We start from the raw sequence: 13,141 nt of genomic DNA on the forward strand, positions 1-13,141 counted from the left end.
AACTACCTTGGTAACAGCAGGTGTTGGTCTAATCCTGTGGTTGCTGGCTGCATGGTTCTGTGCCTTGCCACCTGGGTATTGATTATAGCTGAGTTGGGAATTAGGGGGAGCCAGGAGGAGCTTCTTTAGCTGCAAATTAAGCACATAAACAATTAGATGTTGGTATTACATTGAAACATTAGCAGTTGAAAAGCAGGTTTCAAAAGTTATATATTTTTGTGACATTTTTATGATTCCCAATAATTTTTATTTCATTGCATGTTTAGCTTATGAGCCCATTTAGGATAACTACTACTACTACTACTACTACTACTACTACTACTACTACTACTTTTAATAATAATAATAATAATAATAATAATAATAATAATAATAATAACAACAACAACAACAACAACAACAACAACAACAACAAGATTTACAATAGTGATAATAGTAATAATAAAAGAGAACACGAAATATCAGAAGAAAGCTAATCACACAGGTCTGGAGAGATGTTTGTATTATTTATATTAACCAGAAGCAAGTGGAACAAAAAATACTGCAAATACTAATAACTGTTTGTGCTAAAAAGTCAGCCCAAATCAAGCAAGTGTTGTCATAACACATACCCCCACGCATACTTTCAACATTTCTGTGATGAGCAAAATAATGAGACGTGGGGAGATGACTGATTGAAAATAAATAAACACAGTGTACGGAAGAGTTCCACACTGGTAGCGTCTTGGTACAGATCCCTGTTGTGGTCTGAAGCCATCTTGATCCTGGAAGACTGCAGATCTGCCTTATAACCCATAACAAGTGCCACTGCTGGTATATATGGTATTCTGGTCATGAGGAAATTTGCCACTTTTGCAGCCTTTCATCAAAGGTCACTATTTTCTGAACTTTTAACTGAATTTGTTAGATGCAGAGATTATCAGTACATAGTAAAATGAACGGCTTTCCTTCTCTTTGCTGCAGTTTGACTGCACAGGGTGCTGGAACATTACGCCGGGACCACCACTGTGCATGTGTGTCTTTCTGGAGTAATGTGCAATGCAGTTAACACTTCAAGAACACTGATCCACTTAGATTTGCTCTTTCATCTGTGCTGTATGGCTTAGTTCTGCCCACAGACGTCGTGCTGGGCCTGCCAGAGCTACTGCCTCCATAGCCTGTGCCCGTTTTTGGTCACAGGCCTGCAGCATGTCCTTATCTGGTGCATGCGAGAGCCAGACAGGGAGAGCAAGGGAAAGAAACAGGGAGAATGTGGCACTGAGAGAAGCTGAGTGAGGGTAAGAGACAGAAAGAGAGGGGCTGGACATGGCTCATGGCAGCAGGGGATTGGGGGCATGCAGAAGCAGAGGGAGCCTTACCAGGGAGGGCTCCTCTGGCTCTGGGGTGCGTGGCGAGCCATCAGGGGTGGAGGGACAGCTCTGATCGCTGGCGTTGGTCACGTCCCCATCTGCCAGGGCCTCGAACGAAGGCAATCCGTCCTCGTCCACCGGGATACTGTCCAGGGTTTCTGTGAGCACTGCCAGCAAGTTGGCCTCATTTTCCTCATCTATCTTCTTAGGAGGTGGAAAAGGAAAGGGGCGAGAGAAAGAACAGTGGGAGAAAATAGGACAGTTTAGTTTGGAGAAGTCGATTTCTGTCTGTCTCTATGTTGGCGCAAGCACCGGAGGGAGGGGTACTGCTCCACTGTTAATAGAATGTGGAGGGTTTTTTTTCTGCAGTGCTGTACGGGAAAAAGTGTGCACAGAAATTTCTTTCAACTACAAATTGCCTTAGCCACATGAGTCAGTGCTGTCAGTCATACATTAAGCATGCGGCTTACTGGACCAAAATAATATCTCCCCTAAGAAACCCATTAACTGGGCTGACACACAGCAACTACCCAGGGAAAGAAAAGGGAAGGGAGGGGGAACAATGGATAGGAAGTTGAGTTGCTCTAACTCCGTTCTCCGCAGAAGGGATGCAAGTAGCTTGTCCACAAGATGTTGTGAATAATTATCATCTGTTAATGCTAAATGAATGTAATTTTATGAAAATGGTACTAGACAACTGACAATATAGACTGTGAGAGATCCATTGAGAAGACAAAAATGAAGGCCATCCAACTCATGCGAAATAACAAATTTAAGTTGCTGGGACATTTTCCTCGTCAACATGGGGTTATGGTAACATGGGGCCGTGCCTGAGGAACAGCAACGGGCGGATGAGGAGGGGTTGTGACAGGCCCTGGAAGTTCCACTGCCAAAACTCTTGGGACTTAGCAACCACAGAAGATAAACACCCAAACTGCTGTGGGTCATGGCACATACAGCCCAACAAGAACAAATCCTTTTATGCACACCTAAGGATTAGTATCGCTTGCCGATAGCATTCGGGCGCAATCATTGTGGCTGCAGGCAAAGAGTCCTCTTTAGATAGGGGTGTTGCGCTACTTAGCCTCCAGTCCCATGTGCAACGATCACCCTGTTTGATCCTCTTTCTATTCATAGTTTCCCATGATTACATGCCAGCATGGCCTCATCCTCATAGGAGCAGCTTTTGAGAAAGCAAAACATGGGCCATTCCCCATATCTCTCCTCACTTAAAGGACCCCAGTAATTGATAACATTGATTGGATGAATGACTGGCACAAAGAAAATTCTAAGCGGAGCTTCACTGAGAAGATTATATATATATATATACACATATACACATACATACATACATACATACATATATACACACACACATATATATGTTATGAGCACCAGCAGCTAATATATACATAATATATACATACCTCATTCTAAAAAGTAACTCCTCAGCAAGCTAATTACAACGCAGATCATTTAGTATTATTTTCAATGTTGCTGTAACCTTCCTGAGACAGGTATGGATGAAACCTATCTTAACAGAGATTCCATCATAAGATGTCAGCGGCACCAGAAATGTCCGCATCTCCAGCTTCTGTGGCACAGAAAGGCTACCATCACTTAGTGCTCAAAGAACTGCACTCTGTGGCCTAGGCCCTTTACTAGTGAACATATTTTTACAGCAGCATGACACCACAGCTACAATCACTCAGAGCATAGTGTCTATTCCTAACAAGGGGACTTCTTAGAGATACACATGGCCTTTGATTGCACAACAATCAGGCACTGAGTCATACCAGAAATTGCTTTGCTGTCACTCTCTTTCACCAATCTGTTGCCACTACCAGTAGTCTACCATCCAAAAACCCCATTCAGACTGGTGTAGCTGACACTCAAAATGAAACAGAGAAGCTATAACCTGTGCCAAGGCAGATGCTGAAAGGAAGATCTGCCAAAAAAAATCACATGCAATCTCTGATAGGCATGTATACCTCCATTGATTGCCCGCAGCAAATGCTGCAAGGCTGGACTGCAGGGGAAAAAAGTAAAAACAAACAAACAAACAAATAAATAAATAAAAATAGCCAAGGCCTACCTATGACATTTATTGGGCCCAACAGAATTAAAGAGATCTTAACAATCGTGGGCTAATTGTGGGATCACAATATATTAACCTGCTTCAATTCTAAAGGGTGCCATTCATGGATGTTTTACTCCAAATGCTTCAATTAGCCATAAAAGACTCTGGCAAGCACCTGGCACCTTCACTCCATCTCCACCTCTATTTCCCTCCCCTTTACCCCCCCCCCCCCTCCCTCAGAGGCAAGGCAGCGCTCACGAGTCGTTCATTATCAGGTGAGCCCTTTTGTTATCAGACAGGCTGTCTTTGAAATCGTCCTTGCTTCAACTCTTTTATTGAGTTCCACCCGAGCCATTGTGTTCCCAAGATACAATTCATGCCACTGATAACAGGCAATGCTTTTTTTGCCCTCCTAAATATGCTTTTGCACTCCAAGGCAAAAAATTTAAGCAAGCACTAATTGTTATAGTAAGCCACCTTCATGGCCCTAGAAAAGGCAAAAAAAGATGGTGTATAAACAGCCGTGCACATGAAAATGAAAAACATTCTAAGGATAATAAAATTGAGGGCAGTTACTCAGAAAGTTTACAACCAAAACCTTGCACTGGCAGCGTAATGAGAGAGACTAAAGACTTAGTGTGATTGAAACTTTTCAAAGAGATCTATCTTATCTCAAATAGGCTTTATCTCTCTTTCTTTCTCTCTCTCTTTCGCTCACTGACTAACTTCCACTCAGATTGAAAACATTTAATAAACTGGTCTGCAGTTTGCTTGCGGTTAGCCACAGCTTTGACCATTTAATTGCAGTGAGTTTCGTAGGAGTTTTTTTTTTTTTGCCCTCACACAAATATCAAAGGCACCAGATGAGGTTAACGAAGTTGCCAGACCCTCTAATCACAACACAAGCTGAAACAAGGGTGTGCATGTGTGTAGGGGATTGAGTCCTAGTGTTTTTGGCCCAATGGAGAAACTACATTAGATCTGATAAACAAATAATGTCAGTCTGTGTTATTACTCTGCTCCCTGATTTCACAGCAAATAAATCAAAGTCATTCGAAGCAATATGTGAAGTGTGCTCACACACAACAGGCCAGCCACAGCAACATTACTTAAGCAGGGGTTTGTGATGGAAGACAGAGACAGAGCTGCTAGATTAAGAGAGAAAAGGCAAGACATTTTGATATAAAATGGCTCTCAAGCAAGACAAATACAAACACAAAAGTGCTATTTTCAGTCATTGTACAACATGGTGCAACCACAATGTCAAACACGTCCAAAACCTACAATAAAGAGCAAATCTCTGTAATTTCACATTATCCATCATATTCTAATGTGCCTACCAGATAATGTCACAGTGCATATAAAAATGGCCTAGCGTTCATCTGTCAACCGCAAAAATAGGATTCGGCCAGTGGAATGACTAGCACTATTTCAAACCTCATTTCCCCTGCAAATGATCCTGCAAGCCAGCCACTGATGCATGCTAGCTCCAGAGGCAATGATCACAGCACGCCAGGCTACCACATGGATTAACTTTTCATAACGCTCACCAACATTACAAGCCTTCCCCCTCCCTATCCTGCTGTAGATGGGCATGGAGTCTAAGGCTCTTCACTTTTAGATTGAAAACAGCCAGCCAAAAAAAAAAACAAAAAAAAAACCCAGCATGGCGCAGATCTCTCATCCTAATGGACTTGAAAGCAAGGAAGGACACAGTGGTGCACACTGGAGTAATTCTCGCCAGTCAAACGTATTGATGAGCGGCACGATTGCTTATTGGAACACTCCATTAGTGTCAATAGCGCTTTTAAAAAGGCACGCTTAAATGGAGCACACAGCAAGTGGTGTCAAGTCGCATGCTCTCCACTTGGTCCCTCTCAATAGAAATGACAGATTTGAGTGATATCATGTTACTCTGAACACCAAGAGAAGAGGGAAAAAAAAAATCACTCATGTAATGCATCACTACGTAACTCGAAAATCTCAGATACAGTAAATTTGTAGCACAGGGAAAAACATTATTAACTTAATACCTTTTAGAAAAGCTTACTGGTTTAATTATTAAAAATGGTCTCACAACATCAAGTACGGCTGACGTTTGACATTCAAACAGTGTAAAAATAATTAGCAAATGACAAAATGGAATTATGAAGTTTCTTCATGACAGTCACAATTTGATGTATTAATTGGAGAACAATCCTAATTAGATGGTGGCACATTGTTCTGAGTGTGTGTGTGTGTGTGTGTGTGTGTGTGTGTGTGTGTGTGTGTGTGTGTGTGTGTGTGTGTGTGTGTGTGTATGAGGAAAAAAAGAAAGCCTTCAGGCCTCAAAGGGGGCTACAGTCCTCCGCCCACCCTCTCTGACGACAGCTAGAACTCTCTAGTGACTGCAACATGCTCTATGGAGAGATGCAGCAACACGCACATGCAGTAACCTCCCATCTCCAAAGACAAACAGAGATAGGGGGAACAAAAAAGAGTAACAAAGCAACCAAGATTAAAAAGCACACAATGACACACAAAGGGAAAGAAAAAAACAAATGACACAAAGAAAGAAAACACTGCAGCATCTTGAGCCTCTGTGTACCAGTTTCTGTAATGTTTCTCAGCCGCCGCAGTACAGCAGATGGTCAAGGGGCCGCTTCTAATGCTGTTCTAATAGTGTGTAATGTTTGGATGCTCAGACATATTGTTGCTCTGCTTTTTTTAGAGTGTGCCGCCGCAGCGCTGCCAGAGCACTCTCATGTTCCTCAAGAAAAGCCTTTTGCTGGGATCAAACGCTTTAATGGAAGTAGTGAAAAAAAAAGAGAAAATACTGTGAAAAGAAATGTGAAGACACTATTTTGACAGATGGCAATGAGGTCTGTAGTACTGGACGATATGTTATCTGAACCATTATAGTAACACTGGTGTCAGAAGTGGTATCCATGACCTAACAGTTAACCACAACTAATGTTATTTCCTGGGCACTGGATACTGAACAAATTAAACAGTAACAATCTATGAAAACTAACCAGCAAGTTTCTTTCCTGGAAATGTGGGTTCTGTCTGGTTGAAGTGTACAATACTGGGAGGATACATTTGGTGGAAAAGAACACAACAGTCCAATCAAAAGAAGCTATATCACTATATCAGGAGCAGTATTTAGGAAGCATGGTTTCATTAAATTTATTAAAGCTAACTTCATCAAACTGATACAGTCATATCATGATATATTTGGATCGTGATTGGTATCGTGATACTGTCTCTATCAATATCGGCCAGTGCTTGAGGTCCACTCAAAGTATCCAATAGCGAGACCGAAAGTGCTGCTGCTGGTCACTGGATAGATGTAGTTAGAGAAGGAGAGAAGGCAGTGTTCACTTTATCCGGCTAAGCGGGTGAGCTCACATTTCATTATGAAGCACAGGGTGAGAAACTCTTGCAACATGGAGAGAGAGTGGCAGAGAGAGAGAAAGGGAGAGAGAACTTTGTCTTTAACTGAAATCACAGGTCTAACTGGCAGGTGTGAGCTCATGTGTATAGGGGTTTTCATTTGTTATCTCTTGTTGTCATACGTGTATGTATACAGCTTGTTTGGGTTTGTCTGTGTTGTGTGTCCTCTCTCGTTAAGAGCGCTTCGTTACCCTCCGGATCCCCCTCTGACCTTTCTGCTGCTGGCAGGCTCATCAGCGGCACTGAAGCGGGGCAGCCTGTCATTTATCACTGAAACTAGCAGGAAGGGCATGCCATCACAACCAGCAAAGCCAAGCAGGCCAAAGGAACCCACTCCGCTTAGGTGTGGGTGTGTGAGCCTACGTGTGAGCTTGTGTGCGAGAGCGCACGTGGATGAGCGTGTGCCGAAGGGGGAACAGGTTACATCCCCAATATCAAAAATTTATGATAATTGAAAGCGCCAAATCTTTGTGGAAATGCAGTCAATTTGATTCAGCGGCAAAAGGTCATGCTATTCAATTTACACTCAATGCTGACTACAGTAGCCAGCAAAACACCTGAAAGCAAACGATCTTATCAGAGTCTGCTATTGCACCCTCACCCTCTGCATAAAAGCTATTTGTTGATTACTAAATAAATGCATTATCTTTTACCTTGACTTCTATTGCGCACTCTATCACTCTCCCTTTCTCTCTCTTTCTCTCATTGGCCCTGGGGTGTTGTTGAGGGAAGCTTTGTCAGACCATGACTTTGTAAGGGGATTATTGCTGCAAGATTCATACATACTTTTTACCTTCTAAGGGTATGACTTTAGACTATAGTACGTGTAGGGGAGCATAGGTCCACTTCTCAGAAAACAGGGCTCAGGTTCAAATGAACAAGAAAAATCTTTTAGCACAGGAATCAATACGTGACCTAGACAAACAAGAAGGAAAACTGGACCTCAGTAAAATCCAAATACAAGAGTACAGAATCTCACAGAAAACTATCAACATTGACAGCCAAGCTATGACCCATTATGGTCAACTCTATATGTTGAATTCAAAAGTACATGTAAAAAAAAAAAAAAAAAAAAAAAACACTTCACAGTGAAAAACGAATTTACACAATTTTCCCTCTTTACTCCTGATGTAATACATCAGGCAAGACATGTTTGGTTTGTAAAGTTTGCTTCTTCAGGTCTGCACTGGGGCTAGAAGTCTCATGTAGCTAAAAGAAACTTATACCTCACAAGTTAGCACTGTGTAAACTGCCTGCTAAAATCACTTGCCTCCAACTATGCAGAGTTGTTAAGTAATCTCAAATAAAATTGATTATGTGGTTTCTGACACTGAACAAGCATGTGGGCCAACTGAGAATCACTTCGCTATTTTGTCTTAAGTCACCAGTTTATTTAAATGAGGTTTTTTGGCAAACTGTCGCTTAAAGACCAACATACCCAGCAATTTCAATCTTAGCTTTTAACAAGCACAGATAAGCCTAAATGACGCCATGCTCTGCATGTCATGATATTCCATGCTGCATTCTTCCCTTCCTGCCCAAAAGGACTATGATTTAAACCACCGTTGCGTAAGTCCAGAGAGTAGCAGTGTTCCTGGAATCTAGAGATCCAAACTCCCCCACACCAGAAGGCTGAACTATTAAATAATCCAGGAAGTGTCCGCGTTGAGGCGCTCTCCCTCTCTCTCTCTCTCTCTCTCTCTCTGAAGTGAGGTGAGCCAGACACCCAAGGCTTATTGGCTCAGTGTTTCCGGCCAGGTTAGAGAGAGAGAGACAGGCCCCGAAAGGCTCTTAGAAGAGATTACCCACCCGGGCTAAAAATAGGCCACACTGGCTTGCCCTACTACTCACAACGTAGCCAACGCTACTGCTCCAATTCAGTGTCCGAGAACTACAAAAAGCCTTCTGAAAACTGCACGTGTGGAGTTGTAGGACTGTGCATACCTGTGGATATGAAAGTCCGATGGCATGTGACAAGATATATATGTATGGACTGTGTAGCCTGTACATAATTTCTAAATACAGAATGTGATTAAGTGTTTACAATCATGCAGACTTCAAATGTTTATGTTTATTTATCAACCCTGAATGGTCAGTTTTGAGCAGAATATTTTTTTCCTGTTAACATGGTACAGTTGTATGCAAAGGTTTGGGCACCCCGGTCAGATACATTTTCTAAGTGAAGGTTTATATATATATTAGAATATATATTAAAATTAGAAGCCCTGGGTTAAAATATGTGGTGAGCACTGTATCAGCCTGGTATATATATACATATACCATATGTATATATACCAGGCTGATACATGCCATATTTAAGTGTGATCCCTGTACAGGAAGTGTAATTTGACTGGAGGTGTGCAAACTTTTACATGCAATTGCACCTCTATAATAATAACTGCACAGGATGAGAAAAACTTTCTTAAATTTAAAGGACAATGTGACGCAAGTCATTTTGAACTATTTCTACTGGTCCATTCATTATGACATGTTCACACAGCATAAAAAAGGCAGCTGGCATTTTCATATAAACATGAAAACAACTGGGTTACAAGGTTTTGACAGAGACAGCATGTAAGTTATGTAACTATGAGTGTGAGGCCCTTGCACGCTTAAAGGTTAGCGGTCAGGGAGAGGCAACAAGTGTGAAATCTGTGTGAAAGGGTGACTTCTAAATGGAGCAGCTTTGTCCCAATAAAATGTGATTTGTGAGAGGCCTTGTTGGTAACACAGGGTCACAAATGTGACCCCACTTGTAGTGCTTCAGTCCTGACCTCAGCTCAACTGGCATAGTACAGTGTGTTCCAGGTCCATGACAGCCAAATGCTTTTTATAAGCAGACGAAACTTTAGACATGTTGGGGTGGCTGAGGTAACACCAGTGCACTCATACATTCATACATGCATACACTGCAGCCACATGAAGAGGAATGCTTAAAGTAATCCACACCAGTGACTGGAAAGCCATAGATAAAGATTAGTATACACATGCAAAGTGTTGATAAACACTGCTGGATCACAAGCATGATGTTGATTGGTTCAGACTAGGTCGGTCAAGAGATTAAAATAATTCATCGTGATCAATCGCATTAATTGGTGTAGTTAATTGCATTTATTTCACATTTGACCCTGAGACAGATTTTTTTCCCCCCATTTCAAAAACAGTGCACATTTTGTTCTGACAATAATTCAGTAACATTAATTTCATGTTATAAATGCATGACACATCAAAATCACATGATTTCTATAGGGTGAATGCTGTTTCCATGTTTGATGTCCAGTGAAAGCAACAATCTCTGCATGTTCCAGCTCTCATATCGTTACTTTAGATTTTATTAAGAGGAACCGTAGCTGGAAATAATTTGCCATTTGAAAGCTGTATTTGAATGAGAAGGCTAAAGTTATGGACTCAAGCATTGCATGTTACAGTACGGGAACAGCTGGGCTTTAGCCTGGAACTGCAGATGGTTAGAGGGATCAAACTAGGAAAATGTGTTAATGGCTTCAATAACATTCATTTTGACACCACTATTGATTATATGTCTTCAATCACATACACAAACAAGCGCACACTTTTTTCCCCCAAAATCAGAAAAATAACAAAAACAAAAAACCGTCCACACTGCCACACCTCTGCGTGCTTCTGCTAAATGAATTCTTCCATTCTCTCAGGGTGGCACACATGCACAGGTATTCCTCATGTTCTCTCTCTGCTCTCCAGGGGTGTGTATAGGGGTAAAGGAGTGTTAAATGGGCTTTAAGATGAGTGTCAGGTAGCTGAGAGGAGAGCTCAGCTTGGGCTGTTTCCCTCAAGCTAAGCCTAAAATCAAGCTTCAGCGTCTCTCCCTGTCAGCAGCTCTAGACTTTGTACCATGGGTTAAAATTACGGACACCACGATCCGACTCTGCGGGAGCCGTTCCAGGCCTATTTTAATGCAGCAGTATCAGCTATATTAAGCTCGATCTAATTCCAATCCTTTCCTACGGCTATTTTACCCCATTGCTCTCTATTTTCGCCACTGCCATAGAAGTGACGTACACGGATCTTGTACATAACTTGCAGCAGTGAGACACACTTTTAGAAGTTCACAAAATGCCAGCAATGTGGAACTATTTTAAGACTAAAATGGAAGTTTTAAATATCTGAATTGTTGACTATTATTTGGTGACTATGGTTAAACTAGAGACTTTTCGTCAAAACACAGTAAAACTAGCTGCACGTAAAATACGAAGGTGTGGCTATTACACAGTTAGCAGTAAAAGTAACAGCGCGTTCAAAGCCGAAGTATTTCAGTTACATCGGAGCGACTTAAAATATTAAAGTAGGCATAGGTAAGACACCATAAAATGGCCATTTAAAAAAAAAAAGGTACTCACAGTATCAGTATCAGTATGGCTATGAATAGAGAGTGTGGAGAGACAGCAAGTGATGGAAAAAGAGAGATAGATGGAGAGAGAAATGCATAGAGAGGGAGGAAGGGGGTGGAAGAGCTGGGCAACAACCATAAGATGTTAACTTGCTCTTTTCCAAACATGCCCTACGGGGACAATTTTCCAACTGCAAGTGATGCTTCCTTCTCTCCCCCCTCCTTTCCTCCCTCTCTGCGTCCCTCCTTCCTCTCCTCCTCTCGCTTTTTTGCGTTTTCATTTCTTCTTCCCTTTTCTACCATGGTGAAGTAGCTGCAGGTGAATATATATTCGCCTGCTGGGAGTCCAGCCTTTTCTCTCCAGCTCGTCTGCTGGCCTTGCAGGCACCAGAGCAGAGATGATGAGGCTGAGATGTCCAGTCTGATTGAAATGCACTGAAGGAATTAAAGAAAAACTAACTTAACTCTTTGCGTCTTATTGGTATGCCTTAGTATTACTTTATTATTACTAATAGTATATCAACACTTTCATAACTACACAACATACATGTTAGTTCTATGGTAGTTGACTGATTCATAGTAGTTACTAAATAAATAAGCTGAGCAATACACTTGGAATCTACTCCTAGTTTACAGCATCCTTGTAAAGGAGAACTGCCTTTCAGAATGCAGAATGTTGTAGAAAAACTGACAGTTTGGCTCTCTTTACAGTGGTGGTTAAAGAAACCAGGGGTTGTGATGTTTACAACACACATATAATTTATTTACTATACAAAATGAAGAGTCACATGTCTTTTTTCTTTTTTTATATGCAGTGTTGATCATGGTAAACTGATGATAAGTCATGGAAAAAGCAAGTTTTCTCTGGGTACTGGTCTGCCTTACAATGTTCCATATGAATGGATTTTTTAAAATGTTGAAAAATATAGTTTAGGCCAAAATCTTGTCTCAAAACGATCACAAATCAAATGCATCAGGTAGCATATTCATGACCATTTCGTGTAATAACGTTCTTTGAGCATGCTTTCAGAGGAATTAAGCACTTCATAAGTCTGGTTCACACCTATATTGTCACACAGTATTTCATATCAAACCACTTTAAACAACTTTGTTTCCATCTTAATAATTTAACTATGCAAAATTTGTCAAAGATAGGTGGAACCCACAAAATATGTCCAGAAAACCAAGTTTGGTTGGCTTTAATTAATAATTATAGCTGTATATGTCTGGAGTCTGTTTCTTGCTTGATAAAAATTTCCACCAGTAATAGCAAGTCAGTTATTTACCGCTTATTCCATTCCAGGTTTATCTCATACAAAGTCTTACTATTCAGTAACTACAGGAACTTCAATGCAAACTAATGGATCTATTCTTAGGTTATAGAAGTGTGTAATAAAACTTGGGGCAGGCCCATGGCTTGTTATGGGGTAAAAGGAGTCTAAGAAAACAGCAAACTTCACCAAAAACTCACCCAAGATTATAAATTAGAAAGAGAAAGATACTCCAAATTATCTCACAAACAGTGCGCTTAAATTACACAAATGCCTTTAAAGCAAACAGCAGGATCAAAGTAGACCTGCCGGCAACGGCTCCTTGGTGGTGAGATGACACAGCACAGTAAACAACAGATGAAAAAAACAAAAACAACAACAGTCACTACAGAAGCTGTTAAACGGCAGCAAAGTATACAGCCGTTTTACCATTGTTAGCAATGTTTCTGAGTTGGCTGACACTGAGCCACTTATGAATGCATGTGCTTCAAGAAGGAGAGCAGCGACGCAATCCTCTGTGTGAGAATGTGTGTGTGTGTGTGTGTGTGTGTGTGTGTGTGTGTGTGTGTGAGCGTGCGTGCGTGTGTTTCATAAGTGTTCACTTGAGGAAATCATATTATACAGCACAATATGATAATGT

General features: G+C 41.2%; 1 protein-coding gene across 1 annotated transcript in view; it reads right to left on the bottom strand.

Annotated features, from left to right (window-relative positions):
* The window catches only part of ppargc1a (peroxisome proliferator-activated receptor gamma, coactivator 1 alpha), a 400,186-nt gene that overhangs the window by 14,484 nt on the left and 372,561 nt on the right, over positions 1-13,141 (bottom strand). The window contains 2 exon segments of the mRNA XM_037547673.1: positions 7-129; positions 1,359-1,553. Coding sequence (XP_037403570.1) covers positions 7-129; positions 1,359-1,553 — 318 coding nt within the window.

The sequence above is a fragment of the Pygocentrus nattereri genome, chromosome 2 (assembly GCF_015220715.1).
Source record: "Pygocentrus nattereri isolate fPygNat1 chromosome 2, fPygNat1.pri, whole genome shotgun sequence".
NCBI lineage: Eukaryota > Metazoa > Chordata > Actinopteri > Characiformes > Serrasalmidae > Pygocentrus > Pygocentrus nattereri.